At 29.0% G+C, this 23,977-nt stretch overlaps 6 protein-coding genes across 6 annotated transcripts; 2 read left to right on the forward strand and 4 right to left on the reverse strand.

Moving 5' to 3' along the window:
* Positions 1 to 2,561: 2,561 nt before the first annotated feature.
* GO595_010473 (uncharacterized protein) lies at positions 2,562 to 3,374 on the forward strand (the record flags this gene model as incomplete). Its single annotated transcript, XM_067913155.1, has 1 exon — positions 2,562 to 3,374. The coding sequence occupies one exon, from the start codon at positions 2,562 to 2,564 to the stop codon at positions 3,372 to 3,374; it is 813 nt and encodes a 270-aa protein (XP_067769211.1).
* A 3,450-nt stretch (positions 3,375 to 6,824) lies between these two features.
* On the reverse strand, positions 6,825 to 8,099 carry GO595_010474 (Splicing factor U2AF 50 kDa subunit; the record flags this gene model as incomplete). The annotated part of the gene is made up of 1 exon (XM_067913156.1): positions 6,825 to 8,099. The coding sequence occupies one exon, from the start codon at positions 8,097 to 8,099 to the stop codon at positions 6,825 to 6,827; it is 1,275 nt and encodes a 424-aa protein (XP_067769212.1).
* A 193-nt stretch (positions 8,100 to 8,292) lies between these two features.
* GO595_010475 (uncharacterized protein) lies at positions 8,293 to 9,630 on the reverse strand (the record flags this gene model as incomplete). The annotated part of the gene is made up of 1 exon (XM_067913158.1): positions 8,293 to 9,630. One exon carries the CDS (start codon positions 9,628 to 9,630, stop codon positions 8,293 to 8,295), a length of 1,338 nt encoding a protein of 445 aa, XP_067769213.1.
* A 6,030-nt stretch (positions 9,631 to 15,660) lies between these two features.
* GO595_010476 (40S ribosomal protein S17-B) lies at positions 15,661 to 15,906 on the reverse strand (the record flags this gene model as incomplete). The annotated part of the gene is made up of 1 exon (XM_067913159.1): positions 15,661 to 15,906. The coding sequence occupies one exon, from the start codon at positions 15,904 to 15,906 to the stop codon at positions 15,661 to 15,663; it is 246 nt and encodes an 81-aa protein (XP_067769214.1).
* A 2,761-nt stretch (positions 15,907 to 18,667) lies between these two features.
* On the forward strand, positions 18,668 to 18,919 carry GO595_010477 (uncharacterized protein; the record flags this gene model as incomplete). Its single annotated transcript, XM_067913160.1, has 1 exon — positions 18,668 to 18,919. The coding sequence occupies one exon, from the start codon at positions 18,668 to 18,670 to the stop codon at positions 18,917 to 18,919; it is 252 nt and encodes an 83-aa protein (XP_067769215.1).
* Positions 18,920 to 19,000: 81 nt separating this feature from the next.
* GO595_010478 (uncharacterized protein) lies at positions 19,001 to 19,297 on the reverse strand (the record flags this gene model as incomplete). Its single annotated transcript, XM_067913161.1, has 1 exon — positions 19,001 to 19,297. One exon carries the CDS (start codon positions 19,295 to 19,297, stop codon positions 19,001 to 19,003), a length of 297 nt encoding a protein of 98 aa, XP_067769216.1.
* Positions 19,298 to 23,977: the final 4,680 nt, after the last annotated feature.

Consider the following 23,977-nt stretch of genomic DNA (forward strand, 5'->3'; position numbering starts at 1 on the left):
TATTTATAAATATTTTATATATCAAATTCATACAAATCGCTACATTTAATATGAATACGTCATTAGAATTTTCGAAATTTTCCGAAATTTTTATAATTTCTTTGTATAATAATGTCAATGATTCATCCGAAAAATGTTTCGATTTCTCAGGTAAACATTGTAAACAACTTTTTTGTATCATCTCCCTAATTTCATTACTTTGGTTTCCATATTTCTTCATGTCGCCATCAGAAGAATTTCTTTTATATCGAAATAGTTGAAATCGTTTTTCTTTTGATGATAACATTTTATATGAAATTTTTATTGGCGTAGAAACGTCACAAATGTTATTAAATGTTAATAAATCATCAGGTAATAAATCAAGTTGGAATAAACTTATTAATAAGTTAATATAATATGACCAACTATTACGGATATAAGTTCCATAATTATTTACAATATATGATATTAATTGTAATGAATTATCACAGTTTTCTTGTGTTAATTCATAGATACATGATGCTGAATATCGTAATAATATATCATCAATAACTTTATATTGATGATATATAATACAATTATCAACACATTTATATAATAAAATAAATACATTTTTATTCTCAGTAGAATTAAATAATATTTTCGAAATGATTTCCCATATATCACAAAACATATTTTGTTTTTGCGTATTCAAATTAATGGAAAATTTATCATCAGTAGTGACTTCTAAATTAATTAATGATGGTGATGAAATTCGTTGTTTTTGTATTTGAAGTCGCCAATACGCAATAGAATTCCTTTGTTTAGAATCTTCAAATGGTATACATGAACTTTGAATTGAATAAAATATGTTCATAAGTAATTTAGTATCGAAATCTTCACCATCATTTTGTAAATGAAGCATTTGTTCAAACTCTTCAAAATTCGGCTTTTGTGATACATTATTATTATGAAATGATGTATGCATCATTAGCCATGCATATGCCAACACATGTACGGCCGATGGACTTTTGAAAAGTTTACTTTCGTGGTGTGACGTGTAAAATGATTTCGAAAATAAATCAAAAATTCGATCGATAATTTGTCCTTCACCAGCTATTTGAAACGATGATAGAAATAAACGTATTGAGGAATCAAAATCTAATGAAGAAAAGTCGAAAAGTTGAAGATATGCTTCTAAAGTTTGAAGACAATATGCATCACTCCGACTAAAAAATTCACCAATAGATTGACGTGTGATAAAAGGAGATATTAAAATACGTTTGGCTAAGTCATTAGCTGGAATTTGTTGATCTTTAATAAATAATGATGGCTTTTCATTGAATTTTTCAGAAAATTGTTTCATCTCATTAAATGATTCTTCTTCAAGTGCTCGATCAAAGCCTTTGATATTACTTTCAGTATCTAATGTTGTAATAGGATCAAGGAAAAGAGGAACAAAACGTTTTACGTCATATGAAACAACGTTTTCAACAAGCTTATTAAAGAGTGAAGAAGAAAAGAAAGAGTTTTCATTATTAAAGTTGAAATATATAAAATATATAAAATCTGGTTGTGAAATAAAATCATTAATTACTTCATAAACAATTTCTTTATTTTGATATGATGTTGTTGATTGATCTAAGTAAGAAATAAGTTGTTCAAAGCATTGAGAAAATGGATTAAAAAAATTGATGTAATTTGTTCGGAATACGTTAAAAAATAATCGAAGAATTAAAACAAAATTATCCCTAAAATCAGTAAATGATAATTGTTGAGAAATTAATACACAGACAGAACAAAGTAATGTGTTATTAATATTCGAAGTGTTTCTTGAAATTTGTAAAAGACTATGAATTCCAATATTTCTAAAATCAGAATTAGTATTTGTTTGAGAGTTATCCGCTAGAAGAAATAAGGATTTAATACAATGTTCTTTAAGATCTGAATATGTGGAATTAAAAATTTTTAATATTAATAGTTCGAAAGTATCAAGAAATAAAACAGAAACAAGACCGTTTGAAATATGTATTTCATGCAACATATAATCAAAAAGCAAAATAAGAGTTTCTTCCAATAAATCAAATGAATTACAAATTTCTGATATGCACATGTAAATTCTTTGTGATATGCAATTACAATAATGTTCAGATGTACTTTGAAATTTACATGTTGAAAAAGATTTGCAAATATCATTTAAGATATCTTTTTCTTGGATTAAAGAAGTTCGAATGAAATTGTGAATTGATGATAAAGTAATTACAGCAATAGCATCTGAAGATTGTTTGCAATCTAGTATCTTTAGGAATGGTGAAATAATTGAGCGTATATCCAAATCATTGGAATTCCAAATAGAGCTTTTAATTTGTGTAAATTCTTGCTGAATTTCTGGAAACATTATTTTTAGTGATGTTCCTCGTAGTTCTGCTTGGATTCTATCACATTCATCTGCTATTAATATTTTAAGTTTTGTTTCCATTTATTCTGGCTTCTTTAACGGTCGACCATTTTAACGGCTGCTTTATTTGGCATCCCAAATATTTTAACGGGCACCAAAAAATGGAAAACATTTTATCACATCACATTTCATACCAAATTTTTGGATGATCATCTACACATTCGAGTACCAAACAAAAATCGAAGGAATTATGGACGTTCCTCCAAACTCGAACATTGGGGACCTTAAGGAAATCATTTCTCAGCAGAATGGAGTTCCTAAAGATAAAATTAAAATCACTTTCCAAAAAAAATTTTTAAATGACTCTGTTTTATTGTCAACTATACAAACCTCTTCATCCCGTGAGGATAGATTAATTATATTTCTACCCAAGACTATTTCAAATCCTCAACCTTCACAAACCGATCCCGATCAACCACAAATTGGTTTTGGTCAACCAGAACAATCCCCAGAGCCACAAATATTTAGTCAACCTCAAACGTCAACAACTACCATTTCTAAATTTTCACCAAATATTTACAATACCTCTACCACTGGAGTTTTAAATTCTTATCAAAACACGGAACTTCTTGATATGATTTATCCTATTAAACAATATACTCAATCTGATGTCTTTCAATTAACAGAACAAGGATTTCCTGAGGAACTCGTTCGTAGAGCATTAACACTTTCCAGAGGATATGCCGAAATAGCACAAGAATTACTTATCAATAATTGCGTTGATCCAACTTCGGCTCAAAATCTTATTGACAAATTCGTTCTTTACCAACATAAGATGAGAGCTAAGATATTAGAAGTTATATCAACAGATCCACGATTAAGAGAAAAGGGATTAAGAGGTGAAAGAATGGCTATTATTGTTGATGGGAAACCTATGATTTTCCAAACGGATAAAGAGGAGTTCAAGAAGTTCTTGGAAATACTGGATGCGAACAAAACGGCGCAAGGTTTTATATAAACATTTCAAATATGTTAAGTATTTTGGATGGTAAAAATAAAAAAAAATGGTGTCATCAGACTTCACTGGATCCTAAAAATTAATTCAATTTTTATTTTTCTCCTCTTTTTTGTGTCAAATCTTAGTAATTCTTCTTATGTCAAATTATTAAATTTGTAATGACTTTACAATATTTGATTTAAGAGTGTTAAAATATATTAAAACTATTCAAAATATTAATGAGTATTCATTATATTTTGGATTTTTATGTATAAAGTTTTAAAGTAATATTACTTATCATATGATAATAATTTTTGAGAACAAAGTGATCGACAATCGTAAAAATAAACATTTCAAACAAAAAATTAGCAACTTTTGAACGACTGGAATTGTAAGAAAGTGTAAACCATACAATACATTGACAAAAATATACCATACAATGGGGGATTTCCATAGTAATTTCGAACAATTTAAGAAAGAATTTACAAAAGAAAGAAGTATGATTATGGCTACTAACAACATTATTTCCAAAGCGTCGACTGATTTACGTGATGAATACATAAATTTATTAAATTCTCGTTTACTATTATGTAGGCTTCATTACATGTCGTATACGCAAAAATGCTTTGATAAAGAAAGTCTTTTATTTCCCCTTCAACCGATCAAACATTTATCAGTTGCCAATTCTCTTCGATTATTTTCCAAACCTAATCATAAAGACCGATATTCTCTTTTAATTCATAACCTTAAACGAAATCCTGAAGTATTTGCCCAAATAATATATTTCATGTTAATTCGACCTAAACCACCCAACAATGATGACGACAAATTTTTTGTTTTTAGTACATTTCCATCCATATACAATTATTTTTTATCTGTTAATGATCAAATCTCATCAGTTTCACTCATCATCTCCTTGTTCAAAGTGCACTTTTCGATACACGGGTCAAATTTTTCTAAACCACACAAATTCCTATCGTCCTTCATCACTTCATATTTTCTTACAACCAATCCAGGAATGTTTTTTTCACATACACTTCAAGGTTTTATTGAACATGTCCAAAAATGTATTAAGCCAATACAATATGCTTATTCTAAAATCAACAATGGATTAGTCCGAGTTCCATATTGGACATATTGTATTCAATTTGCTAATGAATTATTGGAACGAATGACACAATCTATACCATTATTACCATATTCCACACGATATTTAATCAGTGAATTACTGAAAATCGAAATTCCTAATTTTCCATTTGTCGAAGTCTTTATATTTGATTCTATGTTTTTAAGTTATTTAGAGAACAAAAGTTTAAATGAGCACACAGAAGTATATCATGACATCTGTAATGTCTTTCGTTGTACATATCCACAAGACATAATTCCATCGATATTATATCCCATTTTACATGATATAAATCCGGATTTTACTACGTTATTAAACATAAACAATTTTATTAACAAATTAAAAGTCGAAATCATTGAAAATTATAATGATGAATTAACTAATTCATTACGTTCAGTAGATGAATGTTCGATATATTCAGCTCGTGATTTAAGTCTCATATTTGAATTTGTTTCTGGTTTCATTGAAGTATGTCCAGACGAAAAATCATTTTTCGAAGTATCAAACGCATTTAAAGGATTAGGAATCCCGACATCTAATTCCGAATATGATATAATATCATTAAAGAGTTGGTCTGCATCTACGCCCAAGTTAAAAGTTGATTTAGTCTCGACAAGTGACATTAATGATATCATTGATTGTTTATTTATGATTGATAGCACGAAACTTAAATATAATTCATCGAATGAATTATTTGATTTAGCGTTAACATATTGTGATACACAATTAAGTTGGCTACAAAAAATTCGATTTAAAGAAGCGTCGAATATCATTAAGAAGATGGATGAAACATTAAAAGTGATACAATCGAATAGTTTAAAGATAAAATCACTTTCGGAGATATTATTCACCGCAGTATTTTCGATTATTAATGAAAAGAATAATATCATTCGACAAATATTATATTTGATGAATATATATATCAAAGGACGAATTATTCCATTTTTGTTTGAACTTTATCCAAATGATTTTAACTTTAATAGTCATGACGTATATCAATCGAAGAGTACAATACTTAACTTATATGAAGGATTCGATAAAAGAGTTAAAACTTTGCCAATTAATGACAACTATAAATTGTTAATCGAAAGATTAATAGCTTCGTTATATATCGATCAACTTGATATGATGTATAACTTCCAGAAAATGGCAAAGAACAAAATCGAAAGTATGCTCGAAAGTTATTATAATAATTCGATATTAAAGAACCAAAAGTTGAAAACTTCGAAACAAAAAATTCTACAAAAAGTGATAAATTGTTTTAAGGAAATTACCAATGAAAAACCTTCCGAAAACTTGAAATATACTTTGGACGCTATGAAACTGTTAAAAGAATTCGGTGACGAAAGAGTTATATTCGAAATTGCGCACGCAAAGAACCCGAACGTGTTCTGCTTCTTGAACTACATAAGGTCGTACGTGACAGACGAGAAATTGGTCGAAATATTGTGTGTAAATGAGGAAAAGGAATACGTGAAAAGATTCATAAAATGCGCAGTCACTTTGTGGAAAATGTATTTGGAAAAATAATATAAAATGTTTGTGAAGAATGAAATTATTTAAAGTAAATATTTGGTGATAAATTTCTTTTATTTTTATTATATATATGTGAAAATGATAATGAATATTCCGAAGTTTGATAATATATTACTTCAATGATTAGAGTAATCGTTCTGCGTTATCTGAGTATGATTTACAAAGAAAGAAATTAATCATCAACAAAGATTTAAATAAATTAGGTATATGCTGTTTAAAACAGATCAATTGTGAAATTTTATCGTTTTTAGAGAAGACACTTCATCAAACTTTATATGGGCATCAATTCATAAATATAAACAATTGATTAAATACTTTATAAAACAAGGAATTGATGTTATTACAATTTATTTTAGTATTCTCAAATTTTTAAATAATATTTGGAAATATTCGAAAATATCTAAAACAACACATATAATAGCATCTTCATATGGTAATATGTTAATCGTTACATTACTTCTTGAACAAGAAGAAATTGATATTAATGCCAGAAATATTTATATGTTTTATATTATATTTATTTTAATAATTATTATTAATAATAATTGATTTCGAAATAATATATTTGGAAATTAATTAAAGTATTTAAAATAACACTTATATCATCAATAGAAAAGGTCATACAGAAATAGGAAAATTACTTCTTGAAGCAACTTGAACAAATAGGAAATATATATAAAAGTGTTATATCGAACATTAAATTATAATTTGATAAAATACTTTTCTCTCCATTCGTTTAAATAAATATTATATTTCATTCCTCAGAATATGTTACACATTTTTCCATTAACATCACAAAAATCCATATTTTAATCAATCAGTTGCGTTATCACAAGTCTTCCTGCGTATCTCCTTCCAGAGAGCGCTATCTGCGCGTCTTTTGCGTCGTTACTGTCCTCGAACGTCACCTTTACCACTGCGTAATCGCTCGGCAGCGGCTCAGTGACCAAACGATCCACTACGCAGTCGAGCACGCGCCCGTACTTGTTGCACTCGTCGCGGATGTCGTTTACGATGTCGATGCACTCCTCGTTATCGTAGAGCGCGACTTGCGGCGCAACGTTATATATCAGAAGCGTCGCGCCGGTGCTCGGCTGGAGGCGCTCAGTCTCTTCGTGGATGACAACTGTGATCGGGACTTCGGGATTGAGGACGTCCGCGACGCACGGTTTCTCGCGCATGTACGGGCTGAGCACCGTAAGCATGTTGGACGGCCCGCACGAGATGTCCATCTTGCGGCGCTCGGATTTGTCTAATAAGTTCGGACCTTCATTCTCGCCGATAAATGCGCGGCGAACTCTGAGTTTGACTCCATCAACTATGGTGTCGTTGAGGCGGAAAATGGCAACGTCGGTGAGAGAGGGATCCCGGAGTTGAACAATGGCATGCTCAAAGCCTTCTGGACGGGTTATTGATGATACTTCAAAATCGGCTTCAAAGGCTTTTAAGAGGCTTTGAGTGGATGGTAGTGGAAGAACTGAATCAACAATGATGGAATCAAGAACATTGTTTTGGATAAGTGACACATTTGGATTTTGTTTGGGAATTGGTGCATCAGGATTCTTGCCCCATGAGATGGTAAGGAGCTGCTTGTTCTCTATGATGGTACCAAGTTGAACTGCAGCTTCGGCATCTTTTTGGGTTCGCATTTGAAGTGAGGCTGTAAACTTCGAATTGTTGATTTCACAGCTTAAAATGGGATCTGGATCAGAGACAAGCTTTCGCCTTTGAAGTTGGTTGTTGACATTATTGATGATGGCTTCAGGTGTAATGCCAAGTGGAACATTACTAATTATAACTGTCTTCTTGGCATTCTGGATGGATTGTGTAGAGGCAGTAATAGAGGATGGAAGGATTATACCATTTTGTGGTTTGATTTTTTCGACAAGTTCGCGGATTTCAGGTTTATCAGGAGCATAAAAGCCAGGTGGCAAACCAAGTGTAAAGCCCATCTGGGCGTATTCCTCTGGGCCTACAAACCAGCCTCCTTTCAAACGCTGGTATCGTGGGTTCTGTGGTGCGTTCATCATTTTCGAAAAGAAGAAATAACCGTTGTCGATCCAGCTAAGAAAACGTTTAACCATGACACTTAACGTCCTCACTCACAAGGCATGACGATACGCGTTTTTAATACTTTTTGTGAAATTTACTCCAGTTTTCTCATCATGTAAATTACATTAAACAATTCCTCGTGTGCTGTAACTATAAAAACATTTCGTGTAATCCCATGAAACAATAAAATTATATAAAAATTATCCTCAACAAAAAATTTATTATTTAAAATTCTTCGTCTTCCTCTTCGACTTCCATATCGCTGCTTGAACTACTGCTGCTGCTTCCGCTTTCGTCGCCGCTGCTGTACTCGATGAGTCTGACTTCGACGATACTGCTGTCGCTGTCAATGTCTTCTTCATTAGCATTATCACTTTTGTTTTCTTCTTTGTTCTCTGTGCTACTTTCTTGCGTGCCATTATCGCTGCGCTTTGCATCATTTTCATCGCTGATTTGATTGTCACTTTCGTTATGTTCCAATTCGTTGATTTCAATTTTGTCATTTTCTTCTTTATTTTCTGTGTTTGTAACATTTTCTTCATTGCCATCACTATGTTCCTCATTTAGAATTTCATTTTCGTTCTGTTCAAATTCATTGATTTCAGTTTTTTCATTTTCTTCTGTATTTATGTTATCTTCTTTTTCATTTTCGTCACTATGTTCCTCATTTAGAATTTCATTTTCTTTTTGTTCTAATTCGTTAATTTGAGTTTTCTCATTTTCTTCACCGCTGTGTTTTTCTTCTATATTTTCATTTTCTTGTTCATTGCCATCGCTCTGTTTCTCGTTCGGAATGTTTTCTTTCTGTTCTAACTCGTTAACTTTCGTGTCTTCGTCTCCATTATCTTTATTTAGGACATCGCTCTGTTTCTCGTTCAGAATGCTTCCATTTATGTCATCGCTATGTTTCTCATTTAGTATACTTTCGTTTACGTTTTCATTCGCCTTAATTTTCTCGCTATGTTTTCCTTTTGTTGATCTTCTTCTTTGTCCCATTATTGGTGGTTTCCTTCTCTTCAGCTCAGTTGGCTTCAAGTTATTATTTTCGTCTATTTTGAAGTCGTACATTTTATTCTTTTCTTGTGTTGCCTTTACGCTATCATTGATATTAATTTGAAACAGAACTTGCGAATGACATCTTGTCGACATTTCGCAGTTTTGTGGCTTTTCTGTTCGATATTTCTTTAATCGCAATCGTTTTTCTTGGTAAGCTGAGCTACTTACGAACGAATCTGTTTTACGTCGAGCAAATAAACTTGTTCGAGTTTCGACGTCTTTAAATTCATTAAAAAGTTTTGTTAAAAATGTAAGTTTTTGATTAAATGCTTCGAAGTCTTCTGTAATGTCTTCAGTTTCTTCATCATTATCATTATCTTCATTATAACAATACTTATCAATGATATCAGTGACATTAAAATGTATTACATAATCATTTGTGTCATTATATTTAATGTTTTCGGGTCCATTCGGCGAATAAATTTCATATTTCCCTTTGGAATTCTTTTGCGCTAAATATATATTTCCATCCTTAATACGTAGAATATGACTAGTTTTCTGTGGCATACTAAATATGATGAAATAAAACATAAATAAATATGAAACAAATTTGATTTCATTCCCTCGATTAATGGTTTTCGGAAATAAAAGATTCGATACAAGACATATGACTCGTCGTCGTGTCGTCTCATTACTTTGAATCCCACCATAGATTAAGGATAATTCAAGCAATATGAAATAGGTGGCAACGGGCATGCACGATACAATAACCGATATGAATTCAATGCGCTCGATGTCGGTTTTCCTCTGAATTGCTTCAATTGAAAGAGAGTGAAGACGATCACTAATTAACGGTTTCTCGGATGATGATAGAAGCATAAAAGTAAACGAATTAAGTTCTCCGGATGGAATTTGCCAAAGATCTTTGCCTTCCATAAACAATGAAAATATTTCCTTAGTACGCTTGCTTGTAAGTTTTTGAAAATGAAAAGTGGATTGTGAGCGTGAATTAAGAATTGAAAGGACATTAGAAAATTGTTTCGAGAAAAAACAACTAGAAAGACATTGAAGAGCCATGAAGGTATTTTCTTTTTGTGTGGGAAATTCATTTGGTGAAAATAAAATCCCTGACAAAAATAAATTCAGTGGCATTAATATAATGGAATTAACACCTGTTATAGGCGAATCATATGGACATATGTTATTAGTTTTTGCGTCAATTGCTAGATAATAACTTGTTTTAATGTCAATTGATAAACAACTGACTGCAATAGATATTAAATCTGAAAGTGGTGCTTTTGGATTGTAGTCAATTTTTGTTACATTATTTTCATAATAAACTTTGACTGGAACATAATCAATACTTTGAAGAACAAAAGAATCATATGATGAAGCAAAAAGAGCGCAGCAATTATATTGGCTTGGTATAACTTGGAAATTCATTGTTTTCCCAAAAAGTTTGAAATTTGTATGTTCTTTTATTCCGAAATCTCGAAGAACTCTTTCAATCAGATCTGATACTTTTTCACTAAAAGATATGTCTGCTTTTATAGTTCCACTTAGACATGGAATATTAATGTATATATATGTTTTGCATGCTGGCTTCATGTTTTATTTGTCGGTTTTATTCGCCGCGTAAAACGAAACAACTTTTTCAAATAAAATTGATATACAAATTTCAGAGGTCAATCATAGTTTTTAACTTTGTTAAACTTAACTCTCTGAAATGTTTATCGTTTCTTTATCAGTTTTGTACTGATCAATTTAATAAACGATAATATAATAATCATTCTCATTATTATTCTTTATTGTCGTTATTGAAATATATTTTTTAATCTAAATAAACGAATTTCATCTGATAATTTCTTTCCAATTCTTCAAATTTAAGCAAATATATGTTGTAAACTTGATATCTGACAGTTTTGATAACATTCTATTAAAGTCGATCAAAAGGTGGTTCAATTCGAAACAAATTTTCGACTTTTTGTGGTCACACCGGTTTTAATATGCGCTGATTTTTGTGAAAATTGAGAAGGTTAAACGAATGAATTCATCGTTTTAATTTACATGACGTCACTTTTTCAAAAAAATATTTTTTTTATTTATTCCAATTTCTTGTTCCAATTGCTCTGTTAAGTCTTTTAATTTCTTCTTCGACTTCTTCAACTTCTCTTCTCTTTTTAGTGACAGCAGCGCCGGCATTTCTTCTTTGTACGGCCAAAGACAAATTCTTTTTCGGCTCTTCTTTCACAGTTTTATCACTTGAACATAATTTTTCAGTTTCGTTCTTTATGTTTTGTAATTCGGATACAATTTTATTAACTTCAGATTCGATTTTCTTATTTAATATTACGCTCATATTATTATTTGTCTTTAACCCAATTAATATATGTGAAAGCGAATGTTTTAACTCAGTACAAATTGCGACAATTTTAAGTTTCATTTCGTTATTATCATTTTCGTTTTCATTATATAACATCTCTAACATATAATATATCATTTGTGATGATAAAGATGTTTGTAATATCGAATTAACAAGTGTTTCTTCATCATTAAATATTTCTCCTTTATTAATGATGAATTCGATTTGATCCAAAGTTAAATTACATAAAATTCCGATTTCATCCAAAACATTTAAGAATTTTTTAATGATTTTTTCATTAAATGAATTCTTGTTTTGAATTTCGTTAACTAAAATTTTATTTTTTATTTCGTTTTGTAATGTTTCAAGTTTTATTTTCATTATAATAATTTCGGAAAACGCTAAATTCGTAATTCCATATTTCTTTAATGAAGTTAATATTAAATCGTTTAAAATTTGTTTTATATTTATTAAGTAATCATCATATTCATCAGTTGAAGTTTTAATGTTTTCGATAATGTTTTCAAGTGTTGAAGATAATAATATATAATGTAAATCTGCTGATTGATTTAAGCAATTTATTAATTCTTTAGTTTTATCAATGAATTCATTTACTAATTTCATATTAACATTTTGAAGTTTTTCAAATTCTTTTTTAATTCGTTCAAACAAATTTTCGATTAATTTTGATAATTCGATTAATTTTATTAAATTCGAATTAATATTTATATTATTAAATTTCGTTGATGAGTTTTTATCTTTTTTAGTTTTAATAATTCGTTTAATTACTTTATGTATAATAATTGGATCTGGTTTACGTGTTTTCTTTATAAATCGTTTCATTATTATCGGTTGTACAGGTTCTTTACTTTGTTTTCGACTACGTCGATTAGTTTCATCATATACATGTACCAAATCGAGATATTCCATAAATGTTTGATATGTATTATTTGGATCACAAATTTTTATATAATTTAAAGCATCTTCTTTCATGTTTTCGATGTATGAAAGACAAAATCCGAAAATGATACACCATTTTTCATTTATATTCCCAACTGGATTAAATTCCGTTGTGAACATTAAACAAGCGCTATATAATTCTCTTTTGTTTTCATTTGTAGGATCATTCAGATATTTATTTAATGATATTATTGTATCTTTAATATTTAATAATATATCAATATGAAAACAATTATTAATTATCGATGTAGAAATATATTCAAGTAATAATGATTGTGTAATACTTTCGATTTGTTTTAAATCATTCGACTCAAATATTTCATTCGATTTGTTCTCTAATAATTTCTCATTAAATTGTGTCTTGTTTGAATATGAATATAATTTACAAATATCATAAATTGATCTTAAATGTGGATTTTTGTTTTTGGATAATAAAATGATATTATTTAATTCTAATGATTGAACTAATTCATAAATTTCTTTGTTAACATCTGTATCTTCTCCATGTAAATGTTCTAAAAAGATATGACATGATTCACGAATACGTATAGTGATTGTTAAGAAGCTAATAGTGTTTCGTAATGATTGACGCATTTGATATATATCAGTTTGATATAATAATGGTAATGAAAATTGTTGAATTTCTTTCGAATATTTCGGCGCATTTAATGGTAATGATGCAAAGATTGATATCGAATTCTTTATCAATTCGTCATCTGTAATATTCATTAATTTACTGATTTCATATTGTTGATAACCATTAACACGTAATGCTAATAATGAAAGAATTTGATTTTTATATTGATTTCGTAAAATTTTAGATTCATCTTTAAACAAATTTAAGATTTCAATCACTAATTGTTTGGATGATTCTTGTAATGTAGGATTAGTAATCATTTGTATTAAGTTAGTGATATCTTGTTCTGAATTAATATCAATTTGATTAAGCATCGATTGGGTGACATCAACCGCCGATGCCTGTTGTAAAATCACTTTCAATACTTTATTTATGTTTTCAATGATGTCTTTCATTTCACTCAAATTTGACGACTTTAATAAGTTTACATAAAATTCGGCCAAATTTTTATCAAAGTTTCGATCAACTATAGATAATCCGAATATATAACTCATTATATTAACTTGTGCTTCATTAATATAATATTCTAATACATCTTTTTTCTCTAAAGTGTTTAAGATATTATTAATGTTATTTGAAATTGGATTAATTAAACTTCGAATTTGTTGTCTTAAATATAATTTTGATGAAAAGTCAATGACTTCAATTGCTTTTTGTAACTCGTTAAATAAATTAAATGAAATATTTGCATATTCTAAAAGTTGTGTGAAATCTTCTTCAGAAGAAATGATTGAAATTGGTGATTCATTCATTAATTCATTAATTAAAGGCAACATTCCATACATACATTTTGAAACAAGTTCAATAAAATCTTTGATATTATTTGGCGATGTAATATCAAATGAAATCATTGATATATTATCGAACAAATGATGGATAATTTCTAATTGTTCTTTCTTAATAGTAATATGTTTTTCAACTGATCGAATTAAATTTGGTACAAATGATATAATCGTAGATTGTAATGCAATCGATGTACCTATGAACCAAGAACATAATAACATTGACAAATTAGTCATATTATTTAATAAGGTTTCATCATTAATATTCTTCTCTTTCATGGATGATAATATCGTCGTATAAATAACAAAAGAATGCATTGCATCATGAAGAGTTTTGATTTCATCAACATTACTATATTCTTCTGCAATTATTGGTGGGATATCATAATTAATTTGTTGAATCTTGTTCTTTATTTGTGATTCAACATATATAAAACATTGCTGTATTGAGTTAATAAATGTTGTAAAATGTTTTATCCTTTCGGTAATAGTTAATGGTAAAAATGCACCCATAAGTGAAACATATCCGATCTCTAAATCTTGAAGAGTAATGGCGCAATTACAAATCCATTGTAATTTACGATTATCTGTATATGATATTAGAGATTCAGATAATTGTTTGGTGATGTCATGATTTGATTCGCCGTTTTGTAAAGTACTCAATAAGCTGATCACAGACTCTGAAAATTGAACAGGAACGGTTTCAGGTTCTTGAATTGAAAAAGTTTCATAGCATTTGGAAAATTTGGTTTTAATCAGCTCCTCTGAAAGTTTTGAAGATGAATCAGCTACAGAAGTAGCAGCTGCTGCGTAAAGACTATTTAAATAAACTTGTTTGGCTTTACTTAACTTATTAAATTTTTCAGATAATGTTTTAAGTAATTTTACTGAATTGTCTTGATCACCTTCAAAAAGACATTTGATGGCTTTCAAGTAAAATGCTTCATTGGCTTCAAATTCTTCATATTGATTTTCAACTAATGCAAATAAACCAAAGGTTTGAAGATCAAGTGAAATTTGCATTAAATATGGGAATAATGTGGAATAATCCGAATTACTAAACAAAGATTTGAACCTGGATCTGATATAACGTGTGCAAAGTTGAGTTTCATGTGTAGTTGTTGCAAGAATAGTTTTAAAAGTTACTTTCTCTTCGGAGTTTTTATCAATCATGTCAATCATTCTTTCAATGTCATCAAGCAAATCAGTTATTTTGGATTTATCTTGATTAAGTTTGGATTTAATAGTTCCAATAACATCAATAATTGCTCGAAGAAATCCGATAATATCATTTCTGTCATCTTTGCTGAGTTCCCAATATTTGACTTTTTTAAAAGAATGTGTAATAACATGAAGTGTATTTAATGATATTAAAGGTACAGTAGCTTCAATGTTTGTCATGTCTGTTTTTGCTTTTCCTAACCCACAAATAAATGGAAATGCAGATTTGAAGAAACAAATATCTGGTAATGGATTTACAAGATGATTAATTGTAGCTGCTTGTAATCTCGGAAATACTGATTGAAATGAACAAAATTGTTCAACTGGATAATGCATAAGAGTTGCAAAACAATTGTAGATATCACTTAGTAAATGAAATTCTCCCATATGCCAGTTTGAAAACCGTTTAAATCACTAAAAAAAAAATGAAAAAATCAAGAGATTTTTAACACGAAATGTTATGACAAAGCTTAATACCAGTTTTGAGAATAACCTTACAAGAGGACTTTGCGATCTTACATGAATTTTAATAATCAAAAAATATATTTCATAATGAAATTAATTTTTATAAGAAGATCAGCTTAAATTCTTTAAGAAAAGATTGTGCATTAAGAATTTAGGAAAAATATATAAATTTATTTACGACGACGAACATTGTCTCTGACAACAACACCTTCCATCTTGTCAAGACCAATTGCAGCAAGCATTGCCTTTGTGTCTGCATCAACGCTGATGGTTGGCTGGTCAAGTTGAGAAACTTTTGGCCAGTTATCACGTTTTTCGCGTTCTTCCTCTTGCAACTTGAATGAAATGCCACGTACTGGGCCTCGCTCAAGACGGCGCATTAAATGTGTAACATAACCTGCAATCTTGTTTCTCATTCTTTTTGATGGGATTGTTGCAACTTCATCACAAACACGTTTGTTGTCTTGAAAATCGAAACTGAGTTGGCCATAAAAACGCTCTATGATAAGGCGTGAAGCTCTTTTTGTTGTTTTTGTTCTGATGCGCCATTTGAGTTGACTATCAATTAACGGTTGTTAAAAAACCGCCCAAAAAGTGCGTGTTATCCACACTTTTTACCATCGAACAACCCCTAGATAAAATTGAATGGTATGATAATTGAGTAGTTTATTTTACAGTCAATTCAAAAAAATCAAAATAAACCAGAAATATCTTGGTAAAAAATTAATTTTGGCCGAAGATTCATGTCATAAAGCATTGACTTTATATGTTTTACATAATATTATAATATTGTATAAAATCCTTAAGAAAGGGGTTATCCATGGACGGTATCCCATCTAACGTAAGATGTTATCTGATTGGCTTTTTGAATGCGACATGTGTTTACTTTTTGAATTAGCATGCTTGTTTTCTGAAGGGTTTTTAGAGGTTGTTATTGAAGTTGTTTGTCGTTTCTAAAATTCATGAAGGGAATTGTTTTATATCTATTAATGGTAACAATAACCCCTGCATATGCAAGCAGCGATAAGGATAAGGCTCTCATAAAAAAACATTTTTTTAATTATCCATTTCAAAAAATAGTCGAAAAAGGGATAAGCAAAATTACTAAAGATTACATAGCAGGTGATGAAGCAAATTTAAGGTACATGAACGTTTTATTTCACAAACAACAATTCGAATTCATTACCAAATTAATTTTATTTTTATCGGATTTATTTGATTTAATACATTATTTTTTAAAGAACATTTTATGTTTAATGTTTAAGAATGAATCTATGAGTATTTTTTTATTTCTTAGCAAAATAAAATATTTTTCGAAAATAAATTTCTTTTGGGAAGTTAGGAATAAAGATAAGCGAGCATATAAATGTAAATTATTTTTATTTGTTTTGTTTTTTAATCATACATTTCAAATCTTTGATGAAGACACAAAAACTCTTACAATAACAAATTCAACTGAAATAACGAATCAATACATGAATGTTACTGAACATTTAATAATTTCTGATGTAGAAGAAGTTAGTGAATCAGCTTTCAGAAGTTGGGCAACATTAATTACTGCACAAATTGGAAATTCGGTTGTAAATATTTTAGATTACGCATTTGCATACTGTTATAATTTGGAAAATATTCATTTTGGAAAAGATTTAAGAACAATAGGTGAAGAAGCATTTTATTACTGTATTTCATTAAAAAATATTACAATTCCCAGTACACTTTATTCGTTTGATGTGAATGCATTTTGTTGTTGCTTTAGTGCTAATCCAATAATTATTGAAAATGGTCTTTCAGTAATAGGATCTTATGCGTTTCAAGAATGCATAAGTATAAAAAACATTACTATTCCAAGTTCTGTTATTCAAGTTCAATCAAATTCATTTATAAACTGTACAAGTCTTGAGTTTATTAAAGTTTCTGAGGATAATCCATACTACTCAAATTACAATAATGATGGTGTTATATATGATAAAAATATTACTAAAATAGCCAGTTATCCAATTGGAAACTCATCAAAAACATATCATATTCCTGGTACTGTAACTTATATTGAATGGTACACATTTCGTAATTCTAAATTAGAAACAATTGTAATTAGTGAAAGTGTACGAAATATTGGTTATCTTTCATTTAGTTTCTGTTCTTGTCTAAAATGCGTATATTTTTTAGGAGAAACGCCACCAACAGTAAGTGGTGGTATCGCATTTGAGAATTCTATAACAAGAACAGTCATGACATTAGAATCATATCAAGGCGAAACATTCGGAGAATTAAATATATCGAAGGGAACATTAATTGATGAATGTCTCCCATCAACAGAAACATTTTCAAGTTCAGATACATATACAAAATCCAATACATTTTCTCAGTCAAACACAATTACAAAATCAAATACTTTAATTACATCATATAGTGAATTAATTGGTTATGAAACAACTTTCTCATTTTCATTAGTATTAACTTATAATCATTTATTTACGCAAACATTGATACAAAATACATATTTATCATATACAAATATTCTAACTTTAATTGATGCAAATTATACTTATGTTAATACATATTTCATATATTATAATTACACAATTATTATGTATAATACTTATATCGAATATTATTCTAACTATTTCACTCTTTTTTATAAACAACAAATAGCAGATGGAAATAATCAATCAAATACATTAATTATTATTATTGTTTGTGTAGTTGTTGTGGTTGTTATTGTCATTATATTAGTTATTATATTAGTCATTCATAAGCATAATAAAAAACTGAGTAACTCCGAAAATCAAGTAAATGAAATAGAAAATGAAAAGTCGAAACTTGAAATTAATGATTGTTTTAATAAAACACAAACTAGTAACATTGAAGAAGATCCATTTGCTGTTGATTTTAAGGAAGAAAATTTTGTTAACATATAAAGAAAGGAATTTTTTCATAAGAATTATATTATACACATTGTAAACAAAAAGAACAAGTATCTTGGGCACGTATTATAAAATTTTATTATAGAATAAGACGATCATCAACATCAACATCGCATTGGGCACCCCTATTTATCACGAAACACTTTTAATAAGTTTATTTACTTTTGAGAGAGAGGAATCTTTTCTAACGAAAAGTTGCAAATTTCAACGTCAAAACGAGTGAAGTCATAACTGCTTTGACAGAAAAATAAGGATGGGTTGCGAGTCATCAAAAGCGAACGAAACAGAGAATCAAACCATCTTTCCGAATCAAGTTAGTAGCACGCCTGTTGTTAAGAACAAGAAAGAAGAAGAGAACAAGCAAGGGACAGAAGAGAAAGGTGAACAAGAAAGCCAACCAGTTTCCTCAGAAGTTACTTCAGAAACGCAAAATGCTACAGAAGAAACATCCAATGAAAACAGTGAGATGGTTAAATCTACCATCACCGTTATGAAACCAGCATGAATAATTTTTCAATAAACATTAAAAATGAAATAATTTTTTTTTGAATAAAAAAGAATAAGAAGAAAAAGAGAAAAAAAAAATTCAACCAAACCCGAAATGACTACTGACTTCTTCTTCATTTTCATCATTCGCCCATGATGCTGGACAACATGTACATGGGTCATATAAGAAATCATAATCAACATTATCGAAGTTTAACTCTGTTTGTGGTGGTTCATTGTTCGTACCTAATGTTGCTTTAATTTCATCGTTATTGATGTTTTCTTCAAAACCTGGTGATGAAGGAAGTCGTTCTTCTGGTGTAACAAAGTTAGGATGAAAGAAAACAAAAGTTGGAGTGAAATATTGTGCTGGATATGAAATTGGTGAATATTGCATTTTACGCCGAACTGTCCATTGTCGTTGTTCAACAAAATTTCCTTTTAAATATGGAATATAATTTAACAAATTCGCAGTGTTTTGTGATTTAATCGGTAACGTGCTATAACCCATCTTGGATAATGCTCCATTAATAGATGATTTACATTTGTCGACTAAAATTCGTAACTGTCGAATATTAACGGCTAAATCTTGACTCATCCAACAAATACCACAAACTAAATATCGTTTCCAATCTTCACCATCTTGACGAACACAAAATTCTTGAATAATATCAAGTGAATCTTGAAAACATTCAATCCGTTTGTTCTTTTTAAAATTTTTATCTGAACTGCTGATTTTTGCTTTGATTTCTTGATATTTCTTTTGATCTTCTTTCGTCAAAAAAATCAAAATAATCGGGAAATTCGTATATAATCTTTTCTTCATTCTTCATTTTTGATGAAAATTCGTTTTGAAATTTTTTTTTTCTCAAAACAAACGGTCGGCCAATCGTAAACTTTTCTTTTTCTTTATCGGAGGAGGTTATATGATAGTTCATTTTGTTATATTCTTCGTGAATTCTTTCTACGTTTTTCAACATTTTTGATGCTAATTAGCAAGGCTGTAATAATTTACTTCACGAAATATCACGGTAAAAGGTTCTCATAGAAGATATAGAGAAAGAAATCATTAAAAATATGAGCGCATTATGCGTTTTTTCATATGGACAGAACATATTGCTCATCAACGAACAGTTACAGAAGAGCTCAAAATTTTTAAAAATATTTTTCAATTCTTTATATGCTAACTCCAGTATCATATAAAGTGATTATGCAAATTATTTTGGTGTAAATTCTTTGGTCAATATACCACAATCAAATTTCTTACATTTACTTACTCATTGCAAAAGCTGGCTGTAATATTTTTACTCAATTTTTTTGGCATAAATCATTCTGGAGGCGCAAACCGAATCTGACAGCATCTGTATTAATACTTTACGTCGCCTATAAGGAATGACAACCTTTTCTTAGTGGATTTTTCCCCAGAGTTTGGTGACCTTATCAAAATTTTTTGAATTGTTATAAAATTAATTTGTTTCTGCAAAATGGAAACAGTTGGAGAAGTTTTCGTCATTTACAAACCGATTTATATAGTTTACTTTAAATGAAATTTACAGGGCGCCCCTAACAACTGTTTATGGCAAATTATTGTCAAAATAAGTCAAATCGTTTTGCAGCTTGATCGGTTTTGACTGAAAAAATAATACACACGATATTTTTTATTTATTTATCTTAGTTACATTTGCTCAATGAATTTGTCTTCTTTGAAGTCATCTGCAAATGGATCTTCTTCAATATTCGAAATCGATATTCCTGTTGTGAATGTGTTTGTTGTTTGGTTATTATCATTTTGTTGTTCTGAATCTTCATTTTCATTTTCGTCAATTTCTTCTTTTTTATTTTTTAATTCGATTCAATAATATAATAAGTAATGAAATTATAATAATAGCAACAACAATAACGCAAACAATTATGATGATAATTGTTGTTTTATTATCATTTGTTTGGAATTCATTGATATAAATAAATGTAAAGAAGTTCGAATAATAAATATAATAAGTTGAATAAATAATAACTGTGTAATCATAATAAATAAATTCTGTTTCGATATAAACATTCGATGAATTGATTGTAAATAGTGAAAGCGATTTCGTTTGTATTTCATAATAAGTAAATGAATGCGTAATAGATAATGTGATCGTTAATAGATATGAAAAAGATTTCGTTAATTCATTTTGATATGATTCAGTGAATGTATCACTTCGACTGAGTGTGTGTGATGAAGAAAATGAAATTGTTGCAATCGGGCTGCAGTTTCCTTCTGTGTTGTCTTTGCCAACATCTAAATTTCCAAATTTACTTCCTACATATGTTGGATATGTGATAACTGTCGTTGTAACATTATAAAATGCATTTGTTCCAATATTTGGTTCTGTATCTCCATAATAATAAATACATTCAAGTGAATTACAATTACCAAATGCTGAACCTCCAATTTCTCTTATTCCAGAACCAAGTGTTAATATCATTAAATTAGAACATAATGAAAATGCATAACTGCCAATCGATGTGACTGAATTTGGAATTGTAATGCTGTTGATGGATGAACATAATGAAAATGCTGAACCACCAATCCTTGTAACATTTCCGCCAAATATAATCCTTTCTAAATTAGAACATAACGAAAACACAGAACCACCAATATCTGATATAGAATTACCAAAATTAACTGAAATAACTAATGGCCATCCTGAAAATGCACTACTTGGAATCGAATAAATTCCTTCACTAATGTTTATAAATTTCGTGTTGTTTTTGTATTGATCAATTTCTTTAAAATCATTTAAATTTGTTATTATTAATGTTGAATTATTATCATATAATATTTGAAAGGAATTTATGAAAAATATAACAAAAATTAAAATATTTTTTTGTTTTTTCTTTTCGCATGTTTTCAATTTGTAATTGGTCAATAAAAATTTCTGTAGAAAAAGTGGTTTTTTCTGAAAAATATTGACATAAACCACTAATATCATTGAAAAAATGGCGGTTAAACGAGTAAAAGCATTGAATTTAAGTGGTCGGTCTTTTTTATCGTTTTGCATCAATGAAAAACAAAGAAATTTACTCTGGGTCAAAGATAGATTCTCATAACATCTTTTCATGGTTTGCATTGATGTATTACCTTCAGTCAGCACACTGGCTATAAAGGATTTATTTTGGGTAATTGTAAAATATGATTCTGATAATTTTAATTTGTCATTAAATATTTGAAGCACAACTAATGTATTCTCTGTAACAGTCAAGAAATCTGGAAATAAACTGGTTTTAAAGAAAATAGAATTCTTGTTAAATATATCAAAATTCTGGTTATGAATCTCAACGAATGGATCTTCTGCGCTGTGCCCATGCGCAAGTCCTTCTTTGCAAAGGTTCTTTTTCATATTTGATATTTTTATAGTCGTAAGGAATGGGCTTTCTGGTATAATACTGTTACTTAATTGCTTTGTAATGTACGAAACGAGCAGCAAATGAAGAATTCTCATGATTCAAGACCTGATATAGTCGAAGGCCTTAACCAAATACACATCGGCTAATACAAAAGTTAAAAATCACACGGTTAATATATAAGAAATTTGTTGTTGTTTTTTTTGAGGTTTTTCAATTTAACCTGAAATTTTATTTCAATAATTAAAGGCGCCTACAAAAGGTGGCGCTTTAAATGATTATAAAGCCACTTTTAAATAATATAATGAATGAACGCGATAAAACTGAGTCTGGTGGTCGTAATGATACATCTTTGTTGGTGGTAAACATGTTTTAAGTTATTAAATTTCATTAATTTCAAGAGATATGAATTTTTAATGACATATTCAACATTTCCTTCAAGATCTAACATATTTTTAAATGAAACATATTAATGTATGTGTGTAAATATTAAGGTCTATATCTTATTACATCTAAATTAATTGTAATTATATTATATTGACTTTGTAAAGTTATTATCGTTTACTTTTGATGGGATTTCATAAATTTCGAAATACATTTTTGAATAACCAAAAATTCGACTAATTCTTTAATAAAGCTTTTAATATAATAATGTGAAGAATGTCAATTAATATTATAGAAAACAAAGAGAAGAAAAAATACATCAGCTCATAAAAAGTAAAAATTTTGTGAATGTGCGTTGTCGTGTAAACGAATTAGATCTTGAAAATGTATTCGGTTTTGTAAATGAATGTGTTGAAATTGGTGAACACGCACTACAGCATATTCATTAACTGGAAATGTCCAAATATTGTTCCTATATATGTAATAACTGATGACAATATAAGGTGCTGGATTGCCAAAATAATAAAATGTTACGTCATTCCGAGTCGCTGGCTTCTTTTAGTTATGTTCCAAGTGTTAATATCGTTAAATTATAACAATTAGAAAACGCTGAATCTCAATGTTTTGAACCGAATTTGAAGTGCAACTTTCGTGAAAATGCTGAATTACGAGTTATAAGATTCCCTCCAAAATATGAACATGATGAAAATACTGAATTTCCGATGTGATTTACAGTGTTACAAAATGAATATATGTGACTGATTTTGCAAATGATTCACCTGGAATTTCAAAAATTTTACACCAATAAAAATATATTCATTTTATGTAAAATATATTTGAATTACATATTAAAAGTGTAAAATTACAATCATCGAAAAATATTTGAAAAGAATTCATGAAAAATAGAGCAACAGCAAAAGCATTTTTGGCTTTGTTTCCTTTGATTTTCAACCTAAGCCCTGAACTAAAATCGATTTTTTTCAGAAGAAACTATTTGATATAAACCGCTGTTAGATAATTGTAAGCAATTGAATTTGGATGATTCAAAATATTTTGCACCAATGAAGAAAATAAAAACTCCCAATGTAATTATAATATTTATCCAAGGTTTGTAGAGGAAGGTTACGTTAATCAAATGTAATGATTTTTTTGAGAAATTGTGAGATCTGATTCGAAAAGTTTTTGTTTAAATACTAAAACATGGTTCGACGGAATCGTACATATATTGTCGGAGATGAATTTTATATTTAAATTGTAATTAGTGACTTCTGTAGAAATAATGCATAAAATTAATAAAAATTATTGT

The sequence above is a fragment of the Histomonas meleagridis genome (genome assembly GCF_020186115.1).
Source record: "Histomonas meleagridis strain 2922-C6/04-10x chromosome Unknown scaffold_61, whole genome shotgun sequence".
Classification (NCBI taxonomy): domain Eukaryota; phylum Parabasalia; order Tritrichomonadida; family Dientamoebidae; genus Histomonas; species Histomonas meleagridis.